Source organism: Aedes aegypti, chromosome 2, assembly GCF_002204515.2.
Source record: "Aedes aegypti strain LVP_AGWG chromosome 2, AaegL5.0 Primary Assembly, whole genome shotgun sequence".
Lineage (NCBI taxonomy): Eukaryota > Metazoa > Arthropoda > Insecta > Diptera > Culicidae > Aedes > Aedes aegypti.
In genome coordinates, this window is record NC_035108.1 from 110,593,553 (window position 1) to 110,621,372 (window position 27,820).

General features: G+C 36.7%; 1 protein-coding gene across 2 annotated transcripts in view; it reads left to right on the plus strand.

The window, feature by feature from the left end:
* Positions 1–18,282, plus strand: part of LOC5572753 (cold shock domain-containing protein E1) — a 67,723-nt gene extending 49,441 nt beyond the window's left edge. For both annotated transcript variants that reach the window (XM_001660523.2, XM_021841928.1), the window contains exons 8-13: positions 4,769–5,092; positions 5,159–5,452; positions 5,513–5,935; positions 6,004–6,180; positions 6,267–6,462; positions 14,963–18,282. In XM_001660523.2, coding sequence (XP_001660573.2) covers positions 4,769–5,092; positions 5,159–5,452; positions 5,513–5,935; positions 6,004–6,180; positions 6,267–6,462; positions 14,963–14,979 — 1,431 coding nt within the window. In that variant the 3' untranslated portion in view covers positions 14,980–18,282. The remainder of the gene's footprint in view (positions 1–4,768; positions 5,093–5,158; positions 5,453–5,512; positions 5,936–6,003; positions 6,181–6,266; positions 6,463–14,962) is intronic.
* The last annotated feature ends 9,538 nt before the right edge of the window (positions 18,283–27,820 follow it).

Here is a 27,820-nt window from a genome sequence, read left to right on the forward strand (position 1 = left end):
GGCGCTACTAACCGGAGTAGTAGAAAGACAGCGCTGCTTTCGGAAAGCATTGGATGAGCAAATTTAGTTGCGTGATAGTACCTAGTGCTGCTATTCGATTTGAATTCAAGCATCATGGTGGGAATCTGATGTGCATGAAGTGGAAATTATGAAATTTTAAGAATTCTGTGAAAACTTCAAAATTTTTAAAAGAATACTAAGAATCTGATGCAATTATTGGAAATCCGGTAGAAGTTCTTGAAACATTCGATTCCTCGTGAGAATTTCGCAATTTCAGAGAATTTTCGAATTTTGGTGGAAATTAGGAATTTTTTGGGATTCCGACTGGAGTCCTTGAGGGGCATTTCGATTGGAAATCCGACTGGAATCCTTGGGAAATATTCCTACCGGAATCCTTGGAAGGGTTTCTGGCAAATTCGATTGGATTCCTTGCGGATCCGACTGGATTTTTTGCGAATTTGACTGAAATTCTTGCAAATCTCACTAAAATACTTGCAGTCAGAGGCCCAAGGATCCCAATCGAAATCCCAAGGGTTCAAGTCGGACTCGCAAACATCCTAAAGAAACCCCAAATATTTTAACCGGAATGGCAAAGATTAGAACCAAAATGTAATGATTTCTACAGGGCTTGCAAGGATTCTCACAGAAATAATATAGAATTTTAAATTTACCGATGGAATTTTAATGATTTCGCACCAGAATACCATAAATATACCAGCAGAATTCTAAAACTCTCAACCTGAAATGATCAATATGTTGACAAAAAAAGAATGAGGAAGCGAGTTACTAAATATAAAAGCGACAGGTTTGAGAATGAGTGACTACATTAAAATGACAGCTCTGTGGGTGATCATTTTATTCGACCGAATAGTCGCCACCGTTCAAGATACTTCCAGAGATTAATTTTTTTTTAAATACTTCGAAGGTTTTTTTTTAACCTATGCGTACACAACGTCTGTTTTGCAGGATTTTTAAATCTTCGATCAGCTGTTAAAAAGTCACTATCGAATGGTTTCTTTTCGAAATGGTATGCGATCCAGATTTGTCGCAATTTGCAAATTCTGCAAACGAAACCGATTCACCTCGATGGATCGACTGGTAAAGCTGCTCGCTTCCGTGATTGAGAAGCTCGACCGGGATCTCGTCCTTCCCAGCAGCCTTACAGTTCTTCAGCTCGCTGATAGCCTTTTTAACCTCTCCTATGGTCGGTGGGTCCACAGCTTGATCGTCATCATCTATGTTCATCCTGTTCCTCGCTACATTTCCATTTTCACCGTTCAACAATTGCTGAAAGTGCTCCTTCCACCTTGCAGCCACCGCCGTTTTATCGGTCAGCAAATTCCCTTCTCGATCATTGCACATGGCGGGCACTGGTACGGTATTGTGCCGCGCACCATTGACCGTTGCATAGAATCTCCGCATATCATTCCGGTTCATGCTTTCTTGAGCGTCAGCTACCACACTTTCTTCATGCTGCCTTTTCTTTCTGCGGTAGATTCGCTTTTCTTCGGCTCTCGCTGCCCTCTACCGCTCTCTATTCTGTCGGGTACCGGCCACAAGCATACGGTTTCTGGCGACATTCTCCATGTCATCGAACCAGTCGTTTCGTCTTCGTCGTTGACCCGTGCCGATCACTTCCCGCGCCGTTGTTGTCACAGCTTCGTGGATAGGGTCCCACAGGCTATCGACGTCTCCAGCAATTCTTCCCAACTGCACGTCTAGTTGCTGACGGTGCTGCGCAGCTACCCCATCAGTCGACAAGCGTTGTATATTGAAGGGCAGCGTTCTGTCTGTTGTGGAACTCGTGACGCTGGATAACCGCGCCCGAATTTTGGCTACAACGAGATAATGATCCTAGTCGATATTAGGGCTCCGGAAGGTCCTGACATTAATGACATCTGAGAAATGTCGCCCATCAACCAGCACGTGGTCTATTTGGGAGCAGGCATCGCCACTCGGGTGTCGCCAGGTGTGTTTGCGGATATTCTTTCGTGCGAAGTAGGTACTGCTGATTGCCATCCCAGCAGCAGCGAAGGTTACTAGCCGCAGGCCATTGGTAACGGAATGAAGGCTTTCCGTTCCAATGACGGGTCGGAAGAAATCTTCTTTCCTGATCTGCGCATTTGCGTCACCGATGACTATCTTGACGTCTTGTTTTGGACACTCTATCGATATAACCATATACAATTAAGTGTTAGTGTGGTAGATATGTTCCGGAAGCCCGGTAGGAGGTGGTCATTCCCACAATGTTATCAGAACCATTCGTGCGACACTTCATTATAAAGTTCATTGACTATTCAGGATTGACTTGGTCATACCGGAAATATTCTGAATGTCCTTGCGGAAATGGCCAGCTCCGAGATGCTGTATAAACCATTCATGCGACATATCAAACTTCACGATTGACGATGGACAAATGATGGAGTTCTCCCCGGCACGAAACCGATGCTTGATTGTACTATCGATTTTTGGTTTTTCAATTGGGGTAAAAAAAAGATCGTTTTTCAATAGTAAATTGATTGTTTATCAATAGTTTCAGTATCGAAATAATTAGTTGAATTTTAGATTATTCTGATGAGTTTACAATCATAGTCTAGTAATTATTGCTAAGTATTCATCTGATTCGATTTGTCTTAAGTTCGTCGGAAATCAGTGGAGCTCGGGACCTACCATGGGAAAGAGAGGGTAGGAAATGTAGTGGTGGCAAAGTTCGCATTACGAAGCAACTCACGAGTGTATACCAACGCATAACAAACATGACAGATTCGCGAACAGGCTAGGTGTCAATAAGTTCGCACCCGTCTGCTCGGGAGAACATGCCAAAAAAGTAGCAACAAGCTCGGGAACGTTTACTTGTGAGTAATCAAGCAAGGTGTGATTTATTATGGTTTTGACAGACAAATTAATTCTACACGCAAAGAAATATATTGTAAATTCAAACGAAATCTGTATAGATTCAACCAATTTTATTGTTGACTCGAGGCTTATCGGCAATTTTTGTGGACTCAATAATAACTTCCTATTTATTATTTATCTGTGCATATGGTGATGCTTTTCCGGATCAATATAAACTATGCGGACTGAGACGTCATCAAGGCTGCCAAAACGAATGACGGGCTCCTTAGCCTTAACTGAGAGCTTTCTTTGCCGATTGACCATTTTTGCATGTGTATATCGTGTGGGAGGTACGAAGATACTCTATGCCCTGGGAATCGAGAAAATTTCCTTTACGAAAAGATCCTCTACCAGCGGATTCGAACCCACGACCCCCAGCATAGTCATGCTGAATAGCTGCGTGTTTCTACAATTCTGTTAATTGATGTTAATAAAGCATTTCATTGATTTAAATACCATTTTTATTAACATTTCTACTAATTCAATGCGCAACTAGCTTTACAGATTATATTTCATCATTGAATTAGTATTTCGAATTAGTAGGTGTGAGATAATATAGTCCGGTACCATCGCCGCTGCCGCTGCTAAACCGACCGGTCGGAACAAATTCAGGAAATTTTGAAATAAACCAAATTCAAATAATGAACTTGTCTTGCTATTCAATCAATTCTTTTTAATTACCTATAGCTTTCCTTCCTTTCACATTCACGCCGTCATAACCATCATGGATAGTAAAATCATCTTTGTCAGCTTTTTGTCATATGATTAGTAAAATAATATTGTATTTAAATTAAACTACGACGGAAAATGTATACTCACCAAAGATATTAAAATTGACCATGGACACTTCTTTTTCAAGTTTAAGCAAAATTTATTTCTCGCCTCTAACTTTTCTGATTATTTCTTAAATACAAAATGGCGCCAAGAAAAAAAATGTTTATTCAACAAAATGATATTGTTGAAACAACAATTTTCTTTGGTTGAAATGAAAATCGAGCATCAATATTTCATTCGACACAGAATTTTGTTGTTTCAAAAATATGCCGGATTAGAAACAAACCACCAGATAGATTGATTTAATTTAAACAATAATCGTTGGTTCTAATAGGCGCGTTCTAAGATTCAACCCTACAAAATTATTCTGCGTGAATAACCATCAAATCGACAGTAAACTACCAGTTTGTAGTCAAAAACGCTTGAAAACAAGAAATCTAGAATTTCCCATAAACACAATTGACTCTGAGCAGCTCCGAACACGATCACGAATCACTTTAGCTTCGATTTGGAGACCGACAATTACCTCAAGCCAGTCGTAGAGTAAGCCCAAATGGCTTTCTGAACAACCTTCCTGAAGTTTTTCTATCTCATCAAGATCACGAGATAGAACTAGTTTAACGTTCAAGGATCAGTCATCGTAAATATCGTCATTACCGAAACTGTTCAAAACTATAATTTATTAGTCGTATTAGTTATTATTTATGTGTTCACGTGTTTCGGCTGGTGAACAGAATATGGTGCACACTTTTTCATGAACTTTCATGATTTTGAACGAAAAAACTACTCTTGAAAAACTCTAATTGAAGGAATCTTTCCTCTTAAAATTTTACATGATCACCTATGATCACTAACGGCACGTAGCAACAGAATTGCAAACAAACCCTGAACTTGCTGATGACGGAGCCACTATATATAATAATTAGGATATCGAGATCATGAATGGTGCTATATTTAGGTGATGCTAAAGTTTCTTATATTATTTGATATTCAGCTGAACGTTGCAATAGTTTTTCAAGTGAGTACGTACATTTATGACGACGAGTTGCGTAAATGAGTTTATGGGAGCGTTTTACAAACCTAACCTTTTCCTCTGCAGAGCCGCGAGATTTGCGTTGACGATGAGGTGGAATTCACCGTAATTCAGGACCCTGGCTCCAGCTTTGCCAACACCCGCCAGAGCGCCATCCGCATCAAACACCTGCCGACGGGAACGGTCAAGTTCGAAACGCTGATCGAGAGCAACGTCGAGGGTATGGTTTCACGCGAGGCTCCCAAGAGTCCGATCAAGTCACAGGAACGGACCGAGGGTGGTGTCATTTCCTACGGCCAAGGCCCCATCAAAAAGACTATAATGTATTTCTTGAAAGATTGTGATAAAGCACCGCGTGTGGGTGATAAAGTTAGATTCAATATCTGTCAAGTGAGTTGGTTGAATATTTCCGGTTCAGAGAGTAACTGTCTGATGGATCCTTTCCTATCTTAACAGGTTAAACGTAACAAAGAGTTGATCGCTACTAACATCCAGGAAATTACTAACCAACTTCAGCACCAATCGTCACTCGGTGGTGGCGCCGGTGGGGATCAGCAACAAGGTTCCCAGCAATCGCAGCAAATTCAGATGGCATCACTGCACAATCTCCAGCAGCAACCGCACTCACCGAGCGCCGGAATGAACAACGGCAACCGTATGAACAGTTCTTCGGCCATGATGAAGGCCAGCTATGCCAATGGAAACATTAAGCCGGGCAAGGTTCACCATGGTTTCATCGCTGTGCTGAAGGTAAGTTGGGTTGCCTATCTGTTGCGTAACAATAGTTGACAAAAATGAATATCCTCCCAGGAAAACTTTGGCTTCATCGAAACACTCGAGCACGACCAGGAAGTGTTCTTCCACTTCAGCAACTTCATCGGCAACACCAACACCCTGGAGCTCGGTCACGAGGTAGAGTACTCGCTGTCTACGCGCAGTGCCGTCAACGCTGGCAACTGCATTCCGGCCGAGAACGTGAAGGTCATCCCGAAGGGTAGCATTGCCCAGCCAAAGGTGCTGCCGGCCGTCTACAACGGTATCGTTCTGCGTCCACTTCGGTGCATCAATCCGGATCAACCGGAATACTGCGGCTTGGTGCAGGTGCGCAACGAAGCCGGCGAATCTTTGACCACGCATGAATTCGGCATCACCAGTCTGAAGAACAAGCGGGATCTCCTGCAGAAGGATGACATGGTGACCTTCAAGGTTGACGAACAGAATCGTGCTGTTGAGGTACTGTCTAGTCGTTCACTTTGTTTCCAAACTATTTTTAACTTGATGTTCTTCCAAATAACCACCAGGTTACATCGATCCGTACTAAGAAGCAAGCCAAGGTCGATTCCGTTAAGGGCCTGTTCGGTTTTCTGGACTTTGAAGTTGAGGAAGGCAAGAAGCTGTTCTTCCACATGTCCGAGGTTCAAGGCGGAGGTTGCCTGTATCCGGGCGATTCGGTAGAATTTTCCATCGTTACAAACCAGGCAAGTGTACAGTATTCGAAAAGGCATTTCTATTCTTGCCGGTCATAATAACCATTATTTCCGTCCTTCTTTTTTCCCAAAAACAGCGCAATGGCAAAACATCGGCTTGTAACATGATCAAGGTAGCGGACGCGAACGGAGTCCGTGCCGAGCGACTCCTATCGCGCATCAAGCTCAACTCGGTTGACGACAGTGGACCACGCTTGACAGTAACTCGTGCACCGAAAGGACCAGATGGTACAAAAGGCTTCCATATTTCAGTCAGAGCTCCACGTTTAGTTGGTGAGTATCTCTAGTGAACCGTTTCTCAATGCTAATCAATTGTCTCAAAATCGGGAATCAGCATGGCGTAATTGGCTACACGTTCGCTTCATAAGCATATGGTCATGGGTTTAATTGTTAGAGGCATTTTTTTTTCGTTGAGCTATTTGAAAACTATACGAACAACCCATCTTTTAATATCGTCTGAAAGCGGGCTCATACTGAATCTCTCCTGAGTGAACGAGCTTCAATGAACCCGGATAACAAGATAGCAATTGACAATGAGTATTGAATTCCTCCAGATGACCTGGGAAAGTAACGGGTCTACCACAAAAGGCCGAATCACAAAATGCCGAAACATACAAAAGGCCGAATCACAAAAGGCCGAATCACAGAAGGCCGAATCACAAAAAGCCGAATAACAAAAGGCCGAATCACGGAAGGCCGAAATTTTAAAACAAATTTTAGTGAAAGCCACAAACATTCAGCACATTTTTCTACAATATTATGAGCATTTTTACAGTAAGGTAAGGCGGGACAAGATGCACAAGTATTACTCGGAGATGAACCAGCCAAGGGCTGAAAATCTCCCTAATAAAGATAACTAACTAACTAAGTAACATTACTAGCTGAATAACAGTTTATCCAGCTAAAATATGGTTAGTCTTTTTTTGCAGAGGGGTGGCGTCATTTTTTTTCACTATGGAATTTGACAGCTTGAGCTGTGCCTCCTTATCGGGGGCATAATTTATACTCCAGAATCAAATTCCACTCACACACGTAGAGTAAAGTGGGGCAAAAGTTCGAGTGGGGTAAGAGTTTCTTTTTAAGATTTCTCGCTCAATTCAAAACAAAACTTATAAATGTAATGGTGGTTCGAATGCTATTCAAGTAAGAGACTTTCAATCCAAATATCATAAAAATCGATTGAGATTTGGAAAATTTATGGCTATTTGTTGTTTTTCGACGTGAATATTGTAATTTTTGGTCAAACTTTCGTTGCATGGAACCAATTGAAGATAAAATCTTTTTCAATATTTTATGTAAGGGCGTTTCTAGGCCTATCATAAGGTTGCTTTGAGGTGTATTAGTTTTTGCATAGATGCTTGAAAACAATTTTTGGCCCATAGTGGGGCAAAAGTTCGAATCAGCGGGGCAAAAGTTCGACCCATGTATAAAATCACGGAAAAATTTGCAAATTGCCTAAAACCCACACATTATCTTCAAATTCAGTTAAATTTGTCTGATCGTGTGAAAATTGTCACCAAAATTTTACATTTCCACATAGTTTTGTGAAAAACTGCTATTTTTGAGTATATTACAATTAACCCACTTTTGGGCAATTTTTTGATGAAAATTTAGTGTGTATTTTTCGTCAAACTTAAGTTTACGGCTGGTGTAAAGTATGCCTGTCATAAAAGGATCGATATTTTGTGTTTTAGCCAGCGAACTTTTGCCCCACACTAGATTCGAACTCTTGCCCCACCGGTGGGGCAAAAGTTCGAATAAGACAATCAATTTTGAAACAGTTATAAATAAAAATGGGTAAATATTTTGACACAAGTTTGTTCAGCAAAATTATAGCCAATATGTTGACGGTTCACTGTATGGTATTAGTTTTGTTTTAACTGCTATTGTTTTCCTGGAAACTTTGATTATACCACTAAGGTCGAACTTTTGCCCCACCTTACTCTACATTTTTCGGATGTTTACCTTTTCCTACGAGAGACAACAGTTCAAAACGCATGGACCGCAATGAAATCTGCAAAAGCTGTTGGATGGTAATGAGCTAAAGAAAAGCAGATGTTTCTTAGGATAATCAAACCACAGATAACAGACTAAAAAAATAGTGTAATCCAATTTCTTCAGAATGAAACGCAAGTAAGGCGTTGAATTTGTGTGCCGTTGTTCATTTCCCCACATTCGCACCAGCTATTTTGTTTATGTGCACATTGGTATGGGTGAGCTCTGCTATCGTTTCATAAGAGGCAACAGAAAAAGCTCCTCGTAGCAATCCCTTGGTTTTTTGGGTGTGTCAGCTGGTCTATTCTTAGCTTACACACCCAAAAAAAATCTATAATTAGAGCTGTTGTATTTTGTACAACATAAGTGTAGAAACCTCGCGAAAACTGGAAGGTTATACAGTGCCTGTTCGATTTTGGCAACATGCCAAAAAAAATCATGTTGCCTAAATTGAACCGTTCCAAAATTTAACGGTTGTTTCTATTATATCTTTATCACCGTAATAATGACCACGAATTAAATTTACCTATTTTGAATATGTTAAGCCTTAAGAAGGCCCACAGAAACATTGAGATTGACAAGATTTGTAACTGATCATGATTCATTTTTTCGTGTACATGGATTTCCGTGTTGCCAAATTCAAGCCGAGTCAGAATCGAACGGGCATTGTACGATGAAAAGTATTCTTAGTATTCTTATGATCACTCAAACACTTGTTATACCCTATCTCAGCAATCATTCTCCTGCTTGTTTCGTAAAAGACTATGTTGGCATTATACCGGGCAAGCGCTTGCCCTAAAGCGCTAAAAATGGAAAAACATTCTCTGTTTGCATTATACCGGGCAAACGCCTGGATTTGCTGTTTGCATGACACCGAATAGATGCTATACACAACCTTCGCCGCCTCAGTTCCTTTATCCTCAATGCGGCTTCGCCGCATGTAAATTTTACACTGTTTACTGACATGACTGCATTTAACAAAGCATGGACTTGTTCTTTTCATATCCAAACTTTATTCTTTAGGTTTGTAGCTTTAATTCGGCCTTCTGTGATTCGGCCTTTTATGATTCGGCCTTTTATGATTCGGCCTTTTGTGATTCGGCCTTTTGTGATTCGGCCTTATGTGATTCGGCCTTATGTGATTCGGCCTTTTGTGATTCGGCCTTCTGTGATTCGGCCTTATGTGATTCGGCCTTCTGTGCATTCGGCCTTTTGTGGTAGGCTAGAATGTATTCGGCCTTTTGTGATAATCCCGAAAGTAACACATGTTCTAGGATTTTTATAAGGGTTCCTCAGTGAATTTGACCAGACATTTTTTCGAGGGAGTTTCTAATTAATCCAGCGATTTTTCATGAATTTCTCAGCAAATACCACCAAAATTACCAATTAGGTTATCTACAACAATTCAACCAGGAATTCCTCCAGAGATTCCAGTGTTGTTACGACTACGCGGATTTCGCGATTTTGGCGTTTTTGGTGCGATTTAGAATGTGAATTTTGACCTTTCGCATGGATTTGGCGCGGATTTAGTTTCAACCACCGAAATCATACATTTTTCTTTAGTCAAAATATCGAAATGTTAAAGGATGCTGATGACAATTACAAAATTAATTCTTTGAAAATGGGTTTATCTCTACATATTACTATTCGAATGGAGGTTGTGTACCCTACTTCCAAGGTTGGCTATTTTGCATAAAAAAACACGTTTGACGAAAGACAATTTATCCTTTTTCACTGCGCCGAATGTTTTGAATGAAATATTTGTTATAGTTCGTAGATACTATTCATACTGCAAATTTTTGTGATAAAATTCTCAAAATATCATTTGAGAAACTGCTGTGTGAAGATTCCATGTTCATTCTCCCTTGAGTAATCTACATATATAGACTTTTTACATAAAATCATGTCAATTCCTATAAAAATTCAATGCGTATTTCACACAGGTTCTCTAGATATTCCTTCGAAGATTCTTCGAAAAACAGTTACAAGAATTCTTCCACAATATCCTTCAAAAATACAGTCAGGAACTCATCCCAGGATTCGTACAGAAATGTTTCTGGAGGTTTCTCGAGAAATTCTAGCAGATATCCTTGCAAAAAATATCTAACGATTTCACTTGGTATTGTAGATTGAATATTTTTGGAATCTTTCACCAGAACAATACTGATACCTCCAGTAATTTCTACATGGATTGTTCTGAACATTCTCCTATGATTCATTCCGCGGATTTTACAAATACAGTGATGCTACCATATTTCGCACACGCTCCCAATTTCGCACACTGTCATTTTATCCATAGCAGGCATTGCATAAATCGTTCTCAATTGATTTTGAAGCACAATCAAAGCAAACGAAGAAAAACATAGCTTCTACATCCGTCCATGATCGGCAATGTTTCAGAAGTTGCAAATAGCAGCGAACGAGGGTCCCAGAGAGAGAGCGATGATAAAATTATTTTTTTTAGCTTATCTACCATTAGGGGTAGGCGTTTTACTGCCATGATAACCAATCCCCGTAGACTTAACCTTTCGGTCGTCGCGCGAATTTTTGTAATGCGAAAAGTCGCGCGTTGTACTTTGTACAACACCCTTGGTTTTACGAACATCCCAGGAGTCTGACCACTTAGAAAGTTGACGTCTTCGGCAAAATTGTTCAGTAGCTCAAGGGCTATCATTATTATAACCAAGAAATTCAGGATTTTGCTACTAGGTGGCGCTAGTGAGCATGAAACTTATGTATCGCAGATCTCAGGATCCTGACCACTTAGAAAGATGGCGTCTTCGGCAAAGTTGTTCGGTAACACAAGGACTATTATTGTTTGAGCTATTGCCAGCGAAATTTTGCCATCAGGTGGCGCTGGTGGGCATAACACATTTATTTCGCAAATATCTCAGGAGCCTGATCACTTAGAAAGATGGCGTCTTCGGCAGAGTTTTTCAGTAGGTCAAACTCTTTCTATGTTTAATCTTTAAAGTTCGAGTTTTCGTAAAATAATGAGTCCAAAAACCTACTAATTTTTACCAAACAGATTGAGTATGTATTCTCATTTCTTCAATATTTTTTTCTGGATTCTCTTAGGAAATGCTCAATAAATTCCTCAAAGAAATCTATTAGGATGTTTCTTAGATTCCTTCATAAGTTCATCCAGACATTTCTCATGAAGTTTCTCCAGAGGTTTCTACTAGGATTTCATCTAGATGTGTAATTTCTTTCGATGTTTTTGAGTAATTTCTCAAGCAAATTCTCCATGGATTCATTGAACATTTTCGATAAAGGAATATTACAGGGCTAATTCTAGTAATTCCTTTACTTATTACTTCACGTTTTTCTTCAGGGATTACGCCCAATTTTTTTTTTGCAGCGTGGGATCCTGCAGGATATTATTCAGAGATCTAACATTTCCGTTAGACACCCTTACTTGAGTTTATTAAATATTTCTCAAGAAGATTCATCAGAGATTACTTAACAATTCCTTTCAGGAAAACTTTTTTCACGAATTCCTTAAACTATTTCATTGAAAACAATTGTTGACTAATAAATAATAATATGTGGACGATACAAGGGATGAATTGTAAATCAATTCCGAGAAGAAATGCTGCAAAAATTGGCTTAGAAATACCTTGATAAATATGTGGAAGAATCTCTAGAGTAATTTCTGGAGATATCAATAATCACCGGATTAAGTAATGGAGAAATTTACAGTTGACAATTTTTTTAGATGATCGAAATCACTGAAAAATTCCTAGAGGAATCTTTGAAGTAAATTCTGGAGATCTGAGATTATTACTAAGATTAGAAATTTCTGGTTGAATTCTTGAATAATCCGATACAAAATATTGAAGGAATTTCGTGAGAAATCCATGGAAGAAAATAAGTATCAAAACTTGAAGGAAAGTGGAAAGATGCCTGAACTAAAATTTGATGAAATTTTCGGAGAACATCAAGAAAACTAAATAACAGTAACACCTGGCGAAATATTAAGATGAAACATTAAGGAAGTTCTTAGAAGGACCCCTAGAGAATTTTCAATTCAAATTCTCGAAACTTTTGGAGTATTGCTTGGTTCTTAAATTTTAATCTGGTTTTGTTTTTCAATTTCAGTATGGTCGGATGTACGCTTGTTTTAGATACTTTCTCAAAACCAGCTCTACAAATGGCATATACAAAGATCTTATGACGATCAATGTTTTCTAAGTTGATAATGCTAAAGCTGGAGAGGATAAATATTATACGACTGAGTTAAATTGGTGCTTTCAGTATTAAATTTGACTCTGTTTTAATTTTGGTCGGTGCGGATATGACGCGAAAAATATTTTGAATTTCTCGAAACAATCCTGGATTTCTCTAAGAATTATTGCAGACTTTTTAGGGAGTACCGTGATGCTACCATTTTTCGCGTAGGCTCCTAATTTCGTTCACTTTTATTTTATCCATAGTTAGACATATTGGATTAAGTAATTGCATGTTATATGACCATTACTGAAGCGAAATTATTCAAAATATTAGATAACGAAAATTCCGTTTGTGAAACATGTTCAAAATGTGTTAAGTCCTTAGCCGACTGGAGAGTCCGCGGCTACAAAGCAAATCCATGCTGAATGTGTCTGGGTTCGAATCCCTGTCGGTCCAGGATCTTTTCGTAATGGAAATTTCCCTTGCTTTCCCTGGGCATAGAGTATCATCGTACCTGCCACACGATATACGAATGCGAAAATGGCAAATTTGGCAAAGAAAGCTCTCAGTTAATAACTGTGGAAGTGCTCATGAGAACACTAAGCTGAGAAGCAGGCTCTGTCCCTGTGGGGACGTAATGCTAAGAAAAAGAAAAAAAAATACCATGACTGAAGCAAAATTATCCAAAATATTAGACAACGAAAATTCCGTTTGTGAAACATGTTCAAAATGACAGTTAGCGAAATTGAGAGCGAGCGCGAGATATGGGTACTTTACGGTACTAAGTTCTTGGTTCTTATATGATTCTCCAAGCATTTATCCTATGATTCTCTAGGACTTTGAATACTCAACCTGTATATCATGTTTTCCTACCAATACTTCAAAGATTTTTGTTCATGATTTTTTTTTTAAGGTTAATAAGTATAGCTTAAGAGATACTCACAGGAATTCTTCTAGGATTACTCTCTGATGAAACACCTAGAGAAATACCTGATGAACTCCTGTAAAAGAGACCTTCGCAAGGAGGAAATTCTTGACCATGTCAGGAATGCTTGAAGGATGCTGTAGACAAATTCTGGAATATTTTTTTAAAAATTTCCAAACGGGATACTGTATAATGTCTTGTTATAGTTTCGAAAAACTTCTGGCGGAACTTTTGGCGGAAATTATTTACAGATAATCGACGGATTTACTGGAATACTTTGAATCATTACAGAATACATTTTTGAACGATTCTCTGGAAGAGTCACTGCAGGAATTTTTAGACAGATCCTTGAATATATTTTCAAGGGAACCTTGAGGAATCCCTGGGTAATTTTTTGAAGCTCTTGACTGCCCATATTCGCATAACAGTCACATTTTTATAGGAAATCCCATAGAACATAGGAGTAGGGGAAGTTGAGGAATATTTAATAAAAATCTGAGTCACTGGATTCGTTAACTTTCTCTTTTACATGGTAGCTCCAGAGCTACCATATGAAAGAGAACATGTGAAACAAACAGAATCAGTTGGACGCAAGGACGTGGCCGGCGCCGTTATTGACTTTATGATGTTGGAGTTCTCGGAAATGTACATTGAAGATGGGAGGCTACTCCCAAGCCACATCTGTTGGTTCCTTGTGCAACTTCGATTATTCTGGTCAATCACGGAGTAGTAACTACGAATTGTAGATCATCAATGCTTATGCTTATTGTGGAGTTTTGGATAATCACCTGGAAAGGAATCACCCTCCACGCGATGCTTATACAACTTACCCAGGCAAGTGTCGGTTCGCAAGTGAATGCATCTTGTGGGCAACTGAGTAGTAAACATTCAGAGATGCCCACCGGCTTGCTGTGATCAATTATATTGCCTTTCTCCAACACTTATGCTGATGCATTATTTATAAAAAAATGATTTTGAAGTCAATTTTGAACAATAAATTTCAAAATGAAATATTCTTAACACCACACAAAAGTCCAATTGGCAAGGAAAGCTCTCAGTAAATAACTGTGGAAGATCACTAAGCTGAAAAGCAGGCATTTTTGGCACGTAACGCCAGCAAAATAGAACCTGAAGGTCCTGTTGAACGAAGACAAAATAGACATTGATCGCTTTTGAATTTTTTTTAATTTGACCCCCGCTAATTTGCGCATTGTTACAATTAAAAATGCTCATGGAGCGCAATGCAGTGAAATGGAATCTTATGAAACGAGACGCAGAATCGAAACAAACCAGCCAATGAGGTGACCGAAGCAAGTTTCGTTGTGCGTAGGGTAACCAGAAGTTTAAATTAAAAATGAACCTCGATTGTTTGCATGATGTATCGTTCAAATTAGCGGGGGTTTACGGTACACTGTCTCTTTGGAGCGCAGATCATGCATGGATTTTCTGGTGAAATAGTGCGCAAAATCTGGATCCAACAAATTTTTCAATGGTTATGCCAAATGACCATTACATATGTCAAAAAATGTTATGCCAAATGACGTCCCCCTTCAGCATTATTCAAGTATAATGACAACGCAAGCATAAGCTCGTATTGTTCTTTTGTATAAATTTTTATACTTCCTAGACATGACCAAATACATAGTTTTAATCCGATCTCCATTTTTTATCTCGTTTCAGGAATAAGCTTGGAATGAACTCTTTACACTATTATTAATGAATAATAACGCTATAGTTTTTTGTTTTATTTTTCTAATGATTTATTATTTAAATTATTTAAACAAATCTTTTTATTGCAACCTATATTATTGTGAAACGTAAACGCTAAGTGATTATTATTTATAAACGAAAAAAAGGAAACAAACAAGAAAAATGTAACAAGTAACAAAGTGAAATGAAACAATACGCCGCATATATACACAAAAATACACACACAAACATATATACAAAGAACTAAATGTGAGAAAAGCATTAGGAAAGGAACAATTACGAAAAAGAAAGAAGAAATGGAAGCAAAAGCACTATAAATGTAACTAGCGCATTAGTGGAGCCGCAAACTATTGCCGAAACGAGAAGAAAAAGAAGTGTAATAATCAAATCAAACACAAGAAAAATCGCGTATGTTTTACTAAGAAAACAGTTTATACACACAACTATGTAACATTAGCCGGATGTAACTCGTTAACTGAGCAGAAACTGAACAAAACAGTTGCAAACGGCGTTCTCTTTACTGTTAAAAACTATTGTTTCTAAAAGATGTACCCATTAAACGGATGTTTGCTCTGTGCCAGAGAAAAACGAGTTGGTTTTGAAATCGTGATTTTTCATTTTTAACTATTTTATTGTTTTGCACGTGAAATCGTTGGAGCGCCGAGAGAGTTTGTAACGTCCACTCGTGTGTTTGTGTGCGCGTATCATCGTTCTTGATAGTTTTTCATCATTTTCATTTTTAGCTGTATCAGTTAGGACTCTGTGCATCTGATTGCCTCGCACGAGTGGTATACTACGTTTCAGTACGAATGCAAACCTATTAAAACAAATAACTAAAAAAAAGCAAACAAAACATAAAGGTTTAGAAGAAAGAAAAAGTAAATGGGGAGAAAATTACGCAAATCAGCTAGGGAAACACAGGCGATTAGCGATGATACACATTATTAACCTAGGAAGTAATAAGATTATTAATGCAAGCAAGCAACCATTAAGACATGAATCTAATTCATCGTTCTACGAATCGCTAAATGTAACACAAGCAAAAGATAGAGAGACAAGAAAAAAGAAACACAAGTAAAGAATACCAAAAGCTATTTCTTTCGCGAGAAGAAGCAAAAATAATCGGAAATCTTCAGACTGTTATTGCCCACACTTTTTCAATGTGTCCTGTCTTTTAGAATTTACCCTCGAATTACCCTATTATATACAACAGCAACAACGCCAAGAAACGGTATGAAGAAGCAGCAAAAGAAGAAGAAGAATTGCTGATGATGTCTGCTTACCCTTCACCGATAGCCTCTCCGAATGGAAGATGTGTAGTGGGAACACTATGAAAAAAAAACAATGGTTGATTTGTGATTCGTTTACTTCAGGATGAATTCGGAATTTCGAATTGAGTTGAAGTTCGGGATGAAACTTTTCTCATATCAATTAAACTAGACTGGTTATAACTCCTGTGATTTGGAACAGTAAAGGTTGTAGGGAGAAACATTTCTTGGCACAAAGAAATATTTTGATTTTTCCTGAAAAGTCTGTATTCTTCTGGAAGGTCTCAAAAGTCTCTTTTTTACGTCTCGGATATCACTTTTTTCCTCAAACAGAAACTTCAGGGATTTTTCAGAGTTGTTTACATGATTAAATTCAAAGATGCATCCAAGGGAAACCTCCTACAAATTCTTTTAAAGATTCCTCCATTGATTGCAAAAGGGGTGTTTAGAGAGGGATTACTTTAAAAATCCTTCCAGCGAATCTCCCAAGATTTCCTTAAGATATTCTTCTAGTAGTTTTTCACTCATAAATTTTCAGAGGAAATTTTAAAAAAATCTCTGTAGTAATTTCTGGTTGACTTCTTGAAGGTATCCTGAGAGACATTCCGTAAGAAGTTCGTGAGAGATATACTGGATCAACTTATGACGAAATTTATGGTTTATTATATGTAGAAAACTTTTAATAAATACCAAAATTAAAGACTTCTTCAGAAAATGTTTAAAGAAAATTATGAAGAATACCTGATGCAATTCATAAAGAAATTCTCAGAAAAAAACTTCTAAGAGAAAACAGGTCAGTTTCTCTCGGGTATCTCTATCAAAACCTCGGAGCATTTTCTGTTCCCTGTTTGGTCTCTTGGTTCCTGTTCAGCCAATTTTCTTCCTGGACATAAAGTCTCTAAAGTTCCTATTTTAAGACAGTTGGACGCTATCAGCTCTGTTTATAGCAGAATGCCCTATGGTTTAATTCCTGAAGTAAAGGATCACATTCAGCTAAACCAAGCAAAACGCAATTCAACCGGATATAATGCAGTTACACAACAGATAAACAACAAGTTAGTGCTTGAACACTCGTAAACGTACTATTTATAAGTGTGATCAAAACTTGAAGCTAATTTAGGGATTGTATCGGCTAAAACAAAAGAGTAAATCGATACACGGGAGAAAGGCTATCGTTATTGAGTAACAAACGTTCTGTTAAGCTCCCTGTTTTTTATTAATCATCAACTTGATCTAGTCTTCGTAACAAAAGCAAGTAAAACATGAAGAAAAGAAGGAAGAAAGAAAGAAACAACAAACAATTAAGAACTTATCGACACGTAACTGGACTTTGAACATCTAATAAGACCCTTCACAGCCTACAACTGCTGCTAAGCAAAGCAACAAAACATTCACGCCAAGTACACACAAATAAATCCATTTCCCACTCAAATTCCCTCAGATTATATGTTAACTTCCAAGCTACAACGCAATGCATAGCAAAATCACATAACATTACGAAAAGAAAAAACTACATTGCATTACATGGATAACAAAATATTGAAACATAAAAATGAAAAATAACTTCAAGAGACTACGGGATCAAAATTGCATGTGAAAGCCATTGAGTGTTAACTTTTTCACACCGATCAAAATAAAAAAGAAACAAAAAAGAAGAACAAGAAATGTGAAAGCAAACAAAGAAAAAGAATCATTTTAAACATGTAACGAAACGCTTCTGATTTTTGTCCCGTATATATATTCAGACAAAAGTAAAACAAACAACAAAAAAGCAAATACACCACACACTACACATACACACACATACAACTACAAATACTGGAACAGCAAGGAAACTACAATAAAAAATAACAAAAAAGAAATAAAAAACAAGCAAAAAAAAATGAAAACAAAAAGAAACAAAAAACCAACGAAAAAAAAACAAAAATCAATAAACAGTGTAATTTAAACGAAAATCTCTAATGTAACCAAGTAAAAGTAAAAGATAAATGAAACATTGTAAGGCTAATTACGCAAAACTGACGTATAAAACAAAATGGAAAGAAAAAAAAAACAAAACATTGTGAACGCATGGCAAAAACAAGAAACAAAACAGAAAAAATGCGAATAAAAAAGCAAAAAAAGATATATCTAAAGTCGAGTAACTAATGGAAACCCATTCTCGTGTTTGTGTCTTGTTTCGAACAGGGTCCGAAAGTCCTCTGAGCATTCGCGCCTTGGTTTGGATGACAACGATGACAATAAGCCCTGCAAATTGGAGGTTTGCTGATGGGACGATTTGATGAAAATTTCTTACAAGGTGAGTTCTATATTTATCTTCTGTTACATAACCATATATGTGTGGGATATACAACTTTGAAATTTTTATCCAAATCGACACTTATTCGTAAATGGCCGTGACTAGAGTGTCCATCCCGGGACATCCCGGGACAAAAAATCCCGGGATTTGATCAATTTCGGGATTTCCCGATTCCCGGGATATTTCTTCAGACATCCCGGGAATCCCGGGAATCCCGAAATGTGCGTAGAATTGGATGAAATCCACTAAATTTCAATGGAATACAATGATATTTTTCCTAACTATCAAGCCTTATTTTAATATTATGAAAAATATAATAAACAAGTAATAATTTCCATGAAAAGACTAATTTACCGAGTAAGAAACTCATGTTTTTATTTGTCTATTTATAAAGTTTCAGTGTTTTTCTCTTCAACATTAGCCGTTTTAATGAGCCTAGGCTGAAGAAGCAACGTAGGGAGCCGGATCCTATTATTGGCATTTTTGTTTCACTTGATTACTTCGGCAGTGAGTTTTTGACAGCTACAGAGCTCATATTCGGTCACAATGTGCGTTGAACTAAAACACAATGTTTCAGGCAACAGGAATTTTCTTTTTCTTTTTCAGCCTCAAAGGGCAATCAGAACCAGGGTTGGGAAAAAATCTGAAATTCACTCTACAGTAGTCAAACAAAGCCAATCACAGTCAGCGATGCCAGTGAAACTCACGCCCATCGCTGCTGTAAGCAAAAAGCCTTGAAAATTGCAGAACACCCGTTGCTAAGGGCAACCCAAAATTACTGTAGAAAAATGTTCTATTTCCCGCATTTAGAGCTTTCAATGACACTACTGATCTAAAGAAATTCATGTACCCAATATAGGCTACTTGATGAGATTCATGATTTTAAACTACTGTAGTGAGAGAGCCTACAGTAGTTTAAAATTTGCTATTTTGTTCCTTATTCAAGCCTACTACTATTACCATTCCCAGCACTGATCAGAACTACAAGAAAAATACAATCGAACCGATGGGCGTAGAAGAAATCTTAGTTGTTCTGATTGCCGTTGAGACTGAAAGGACTGGTGCAACTTATAACAGTCGAAAGCATCCAATAGTTTCAGACAACTCGGTCGATAAAATAAACGTGCCAAAGTGAATCATGGAAGTGCCCAAGTAGTTCTGCACCCTTTTTCTATTCGTAAGTTACAGAATATTTGAAAAAATCCCTAACAATTAGTCAAGCTATGTTTTGATTTCTGCTAAGTTACTTCATCAGAATAAGAAAGTCATTTATGAAATCTGATTTGTTACAATAAACATATTATCTTGGAAATTCACATTTTTGTATTTTATTGAAGAAACATTATTTTGTTGAATTTGTACATCCATTTCAACCAAAATACTAGTTTTATTGAGAATTTCATAAATCCCGGGATCCCGGGATTTCCCGGGACAAGCTTAGATTATTGTCCCGAATCCCGGGACGAGCAAAATGACCGGGAAATGGACACTCTAGCCGTGACATTGTAAGTACAAGTAAAAAATGAAAAATAATTTTATTCTACAGTGTTTCACTGCCAGTATGATCAATATTTTAGATCATTAGTTTATTCATAACTGTGGAATGACTGTAGTTAAGAGTAAATCTATTGTATGTCCACAAACATTTCTTCATATTCTGGAGGCTTCAGATTTGCCAACAGAAATTTCTACGCGATTCTTCCACAAGTTCTTCTGGAATTCTGTCACGGATTCCACGTTACGCCCAAGCAAGGGTTTCTTTGTTATCACCGTCGGAATGATTTTTTTTACGGTTTTCGGTTTTACTGCGCAGTTCTGGTGACGAAATTGAAAGTGATTGTCAACTGCCCCATCAACGATGGATTATCAATTGAGTGAGCTCGGTTCGTCGGTGTATATCAAGTTATAGAATATCGAGTTGTGGAGAGTCGACTGTAGTTTAATTTTTGTAATTATAAAAAAAAAACTTTGGTAGGTTTGATACTAAGAGTTTTTTTTGAATGCAGATAAAAATGAAATTTTATTGACTTACCAAAACATGATTGCCGTGTTTCAATATCTCTAATTCAATAAGTAAAGGATTAACATATCCAGGGCGGGTAGCAGGTTCCTTTTCAGAGAATTGATCTTTATTTTTACGCAAGTCTCTAAAAAGTTTCTATTTTTGATGAAAGGTCTCTTTAACCGAAAAGTCTCTTGTTTCCTCTTGGCAGCGTCCATTTATTACGTAACGCTAAAATTGAAAATTTTCGACCTACTCACCCCACCCCTCCGTAACGCTTTTTGTATGAAAAATTTCAAAATTTTGTATGAATCGTAACGCTTGAGCCTACTCCCCCCTCCCACTAGAGTGTTACGTAATTTGTGGACGCCGCCTTTCTTGCTTGCAGATAACTAATAAGAAAAATTTCTTCTAATATTTTTCAAGAACAGCTTCAGGAGTATTTCTAGTGGTTTCTCCAGGGATATCATGTAAAAGACTATCAGGATTCTTTCCAGAAATTCTTTTTCCAATTCTTTTAGTAATTATTGAAAGGATGGTTAAAGGGATTTCTCCAGAATTTACTTCAGGAAATGTTTGAGCACTTCAACCTCCAATATTTGTTTCAGGGATTTCGTTCTTCATAAATCTTTCCAAAGACTATCCTAGGACTTCCTCCAGATATTTTTTCACTAACTGTTCAACCGAATTCTCCAGTTGTTACTCTAAGAGATGTCCCAAAGATTTCCACAGATTTTTTTTTCAAAGAATGCCCGCATAGGTCAATTTTAAAGTTTTTGGTAAAATTCGTTCAAGGAATTTCATCTACGGTTATTCTAAAGAATTGCTCAAAAAAATCCTCGAGTAGTTATCTATTAAGAACATTTTAATTAATTCCTCAAATTCGACCTGTGTTTCTTTATTGAGTTCCCTAGATTTTTTTTTCTAGGACTTTCTAGGACGAAATGCTATCCAAGGATTACTGGAGTTCTTCCGAACATTGTTCAATGAATTACTCAAAACATCCCCATGGAATATTCGATAATTAAGGAGAACCTTCACAAAATCCAGCGGGGTATTGAAGAAACCATTCTTTTAGTCAGTGCAATGAATCATACAATTAACGATTCTGTTTTGCCATGTAGAAGTACCACTCGGCAATTAATCCAAATCAACAGATGCTCTTATACGCGTTAACATCATCATTTATTTTAATTAGGGTAACGGTCGTATTTTGGACCCTCTAAGAAAGTGATTTTAGTTTTTTTGTCCCAATTAATTAATTGCACAGCGTAAGCAAATCAAATGTTGCAGTAACGAAAATTTTTGGATCTCATTTTTGTCATTTTCTACATGTCCCCGTTTTGGTAAAATAAGGCGTTGTTAAAAATCACACTGGATATTATCCCAGGCCTCCTGTCAATAGGGTCCTAAAATGTTCAATGATCTTGTTTTTATTATTTTTATTTAATAACACGAAAGTGCACGAATACGGACTCACTAAACTACACACTCAATCTGTTCAGTAAAAATAACTGGGTTTTGGAACTTCCGAAAAAGTCAGTAAATCACCCCCAAAAAGTTTAGCATCACCTCAAAACAGGTAAATTCACATTGCTATATCTCGAGATCCTTACGACTTGCAAAGAAGCGATCTTCAGCAAAGTTGATCAGAGGATCAAGGACATCCGGAAGACAAACAGTTTGGTTCGCGATTTTGCCGCTAGGTGGCGCTAGTGAGTATTTAAAATTGAGCATTTTAAACTAGTTCTAGCTTGTGATTCACAAGAGACACAAAGTTCGAGTCTTCGGCAAAGTTGTTCAGAGGATCAAGGACATCCGGAAGACAAATAGTTTGGTTCGCGATTTTTCCGATCAATCCACCTAAAAGTGAGGCAAAAAATTATTTTTTCTAAAAATTAAGTTAGAGATTTCAAGTCTTCGACAAAGTTGTAGAGTATGTAATTACAAACAACTTTGCCGAAGACGCAAGATTTCTATATATTCGTGGTAATGAGATATGGAGCATTTTGTCTTCGACACCCCTTAAAACTAGTTTTTTGTACATAACTTTTTAATAGATTTTTTCACATTTTTCGAATCTTCTACAAAGTTGTTTGGATCGTTCAAAAGTTTGGGTTCACCTCCTAAAAAACATGAACAAGTGTTTTGTCCATATCTCTGTGATTACACGTCCAATTGAAACTATGGCGCATTCGAAAGCCATTGAGTTGTTCTTACTTCGTAAGTATTTTCCCGAATACAGTTCATTAATTTTGTATACTAAATTTTCACTTAAAGTTGTGACATTTTCAATAAAACACACTGAAAAAAAACATGGCCATTTTTCTCAGAATTGGATTGATAAAAAAATCAATGTATCATTAGAATCGTAATCTTATGTTCTTTGAAGAGCGCTTACGTAATTTTAGCGGAAAAATGTGAAAACTATTCCAGATTAATGAAACAGTCCTTCAAGTCATCGTCCGAAAGTTTGGGTTCACCTCTCAGTATGATGCGTATCGTGCAAAAGTTTGGGATTACCTGAGTAGCACGCAAATCAGTTTTTGTCAATATCTCTGCCATTTTTCAACCAATTTCAATAGTTCATAACTTTTTAAAATGGCGCGTACATGATTGGTTTGAGATTTCACAGAACTTTCGTGTTTTTAGTAAGTTCAGGTGAACCCAAACTTTTGCACGATGACTTGAATGGCGGTTTCATTGATTATGAAAAGTTTTCAAATTTTTCCACCAAAACTTTCAAAGAATGTAAAATTACGAATCTAATGACACATTGTTTTGAAATTTTGGTCAATCCAATGCTGAGGAAATCAGCCATGTTTTTTCAGTGAGTTTTTTTTTAATAAATGTCACTACTTTAAGTATGAATTTAGTATACAAAATTAAGAAATGCTTTTACATAGGTGTAACGTAGTAAGAAAAACTCATTGCCTTTCAAATGCACCATAGAGAGTACCAATTGACGTGTAATCACAGAGATATGGACAAAACACTTTTGTATTTTTTTTAGGGGGTGAACCCAAATTTTTGCACGGGAGTGTATATCGTTAATTTAGCTTTAAATTCTTCCTGTTAACTATAATTTTCTTGTTAAGTCAATTTCTCATACCCGTTTCCTTGACCTGATATACAGTATTACTAACAGGCTAACGTTATCAATAGAAAAATAAATTACAAATTACAAATTACAAGGTGTATCGGAGTAGGTAAGAATACTGAATAATTAATACCTTGAGACACAACTTCAATAAAATTAAATTATCAGAGAGTGCATTGTAAGTTTTTACGAAAATTGATTGAACTGAAGTGTACTAATCTGAACAGAAAATCGAAGGAAAGAAATCGTTTTTCATGTCTGTTTTCTATGATGTTGCCAATTCCAAATAACTTAATCCAGGAAAACAAGTACGACGGTGAGCCTCATTGGTTTTTATACTCAAATTTTCATACATTTGTGATTTTAGTGCTGAAAATCGTCTCTAAAGTAATGAATCAAGGAATTCCATTTCGGGGTGAAATTGATCACCTGTCAAAACAATTATTGATAGTTTTGAAAACAACTTTACTTATTTAATTTGGGCCTCCTGAATCCAAAACTGCTTGCCAAATTCTTAACAATGCAAAATTTATGGAAATAATAAACAATTAAGTTTCAACAATACCGCAGTAAACGCCTAAATGTAGGCAAAGGAATCTTCTGATATCTATAAACAATTCAATTATTACAACAAAATGAACAAATTGGTACGAATTTTGATGATAAAATTCGTTTCGGGGATATATTTCAAGTATCCTTACAAATTTTCAGGTTGACACCATGTCCAAATCCTTCTTTAAAACTATAAGTTTATTGATGTCTGCCAATACCACACTGAACACGATTATGAAATTTTCTATTATTTTCATAGAAATATACATTCCTTAACACAAAAAGCTTCACAACATGCAATTCGACAATAGTAAAGATAAACAACGTTCATTTAAATAGGTTGCATTGATTTCTGTGCTCTATAAGAGGGAAATAAAGTCGTGTGACACAGTGATCAATTTCACCCGAATTTACGGTAATTGGTTCGAAAACAAGACTGGTGAAAAAGGTATCGGGGCAATATGAACGCTTTCGTGGAATTTAGTGAATGTTTATGGTTCTTCTTTTTGGAATCACTTCCTTACAAACTGTTACAAAGCCTGTTTCTCAGCTTTTTCTTAGAGCACTTGCCACATTTCTTAACTATGAGCTTTTTATGTTAAGTTATTATTTTTGCTTTTGTATTAGGGATAATATAATATCTTCAAGGCAACGATACTTTTTTTTTGAAAAAAGTATCATAGAAAAATATCGATACCTACAAAATATCTAATAGACAGAGGAACTGATCTCAAATGGATGCAAGCCGAGCTTTGTCACCTCATTCAATTCGTCCGATCTCACCCGATATACAAAATAAGCACAATTTCCTCAATTGCACAAATATACCAATTGACGAGAAACATGCATTTGGAGCCGGCCTTTTGATAGGTCAAACTATTTTTGGTGCTTTAATAGTATTGAATGGCTAGCTTCCACCGCAAACTCTGTTATTTATCTGAAGTAATCAACACCTTCGGCAAAGTCATATGTTTATCTAAGGAATGTATCGATAACTTCTTAAATTATATGATTCATTTTCATTATAAAGGAAACATAGAACTAAAACGATTATGATAGCTATTTTTAAAGAATCGCATTGAAGATTTATTCATAAAATAAAAATACTTTTGAATCAGAATTCTTGATAAACTTTCGTGAATAAACCAAGATTTCTCAAAGGCTGCACAAGCCTTTGCAAAAACGTACATGAGAAAGTACTCATTCGATTCAAGTAATTTCATGCAATACCTATTTGAATTGGCATTGAATTTAAAGTATCGAGTATTTATTCGTTTTTACTTGAATCCGTTCATCCCTACATGTGACGGAAACGGTGATACTCTATATCTAAAACAAAAAAATCATGGATCGACGGAAAATCGAACCCAGACCTAAGCATGACTTCGCTTTGCAGCTGTGGACTTAACATAGACTAAGAAAGGCATTTCATTCAAAATTTCCTAACTCCATTTCTTGAATCTTGGTACTAGAATTCACTTTCGAGAATCTAAAACTAAATAGATAGCAACACACAGCCAAATTTCTGACCCGCAAACTTACACAACTAGTTAACTAGGACTAGAAGTCTCACTGAAAAATAATTAAAGTGGTATTGCAAAGAAACAATTTTCCTTGCGTTATGAAAATGGTGCAACATGTACCAGTTATGTTATGCAAATTAAATGTATCATCATAGCTTTTTAAAGCTTGTAAAATATACCTGACAATTTAATTTCACTGAAATTGTGCCTCATGGTCTTAATTGTCCAGTATTCTTACCTGCTCCGATGTACCTTAACAAGTAGTTAACAAGGAGGGTTTAAAACTTAAAATTTAAAATCAACAATATATCATCTGTGAAAAACACTGCAAAAAAACCTTTTGTTTCCAAAAGTTATTACCTGTATGCAAAAGTAGAAAGTTAGAACTTGAAGTTTCCGTAAAACTAGCTGCGTCATTTTGCGTAGCATAGAGATTTTTAAGGTGAAAGTGGACTAAATTTAACATTAATTTCTTTATAACTTGTTAAGATAAGATATAAGAGATAGAAGGTTTTCGTGTTCAGCAAAAATGTGTATTTTATCGATCCAAATAACTTTGTAGAAGATTCGAAAAATGTGAAAAATTCTATTAAAAAGTTATGTACAAAAAACAAGTTTTAAGGGGTGTCTAAGACAAAATGCTCCATATCTCATTACCGCGAATATATAGAAATTTTGCGTCTTCCGCAATGTTGTTTGTAATTACATACTCTACAACTTTGCCAAAGACTTGAAATCTTTAACTTAATTTTTAGAAAAAATATTTTTTTTATCTCACTTTTAGGTGGATTGATCAAAAGAAGCGCCTTTTAATATCAAGAAACTTCATCGAAGACACCAAACATCTAGAACCAATAGTTTTGAAGTTATTCTATTTTGATCGTGAAATCGATGAAATAAATCACTGTGCAGTGTTGCCATATAACGACAAAATATGCATAATTTATGGCAAGGGATCTTCCATAGCCGTTTGGTTAGAGTCCGCGGTTACAAAGCAAAGCCATGTTGAAGGTGTCTGGGTTCGGTTCCCGGACGGCCCAGGATCTTTTTTAATTGAAATTCCTTGACTTTCCTGGGTAAAGAGTATCATCATACTTGTCACAGGATTTACGAATGTGAAAATTGCAACTTTGGCAAGTATGTAAGCTCTCAGTTAACAACTGTGGAATAGGGCGATTCATTTTTTAAAAATGATTAAAAATCCAATCTCCCATTTGCTCCTTGTCATCCTTACCATAAAAATAGTGTTCTGTGAAATTTTCAGTTTTCTAGGTGGTGATTTAAAGGTGGCCCAAAGACAATGTAGGTTTATATGGAAATTACTATGGAGAACTTTTGAGAAATGTTACACACGCGCTAGTACTGTAATATAAGTAGAAACATATCATCCCATATTGAAAACTCATTCTTCAAACCGTAATTAAGGATGTTGCTGAAGAAACAAATCCCTTTTGAGCTAATTTTGTTTGGGATTTTTGCAGATGTTTGCAGGTCTATAATCCCATATGAAGCAAAATAATAGTAAACAAACTCTTGAATATATATTATCCTATCCATCAGATTGAAATGCTCTCTTTAGCAAATTTCTTTATTATGGTTTGAAGAATGAGTTTTCACTATGAGATGATAAGTTTGTACTTACATTCCAGTACTAACGTGTTTGAAACATCTTTCAAAATTTCGCCATAGTAATTTCCATATAAACCTACATTGTCTTTGAACCACCTTCAAATCATTACCTAGAAAGTTGAATATTTCAAAGAACACTGTTTTTATGGTAAGTATGGGAAGGAACATATGAGAGATTGGATTCTCTAACATTTTAAAATTTTGAATCGCCCTACTGTGGAAGTGCTCACAAGAACACTAAGCTGAAAGCCTGTTGTCCCAGTGAGGACGTAAAGCCAAGAAGAAGAAGAAGAAGTTATAGCAGATTAAGAAATTCTAGTTTCTCTACACTTTGCGGAGCTTTATTACCGTCTAATCTAGAAAAACGAACAGTAGCAAAAAGAAGTTGAAGCGTAGTCGGGTAACGACAAGGTTAGGTCTAGTGATATTAATCTTAAGAAAGTGACACCAAAACG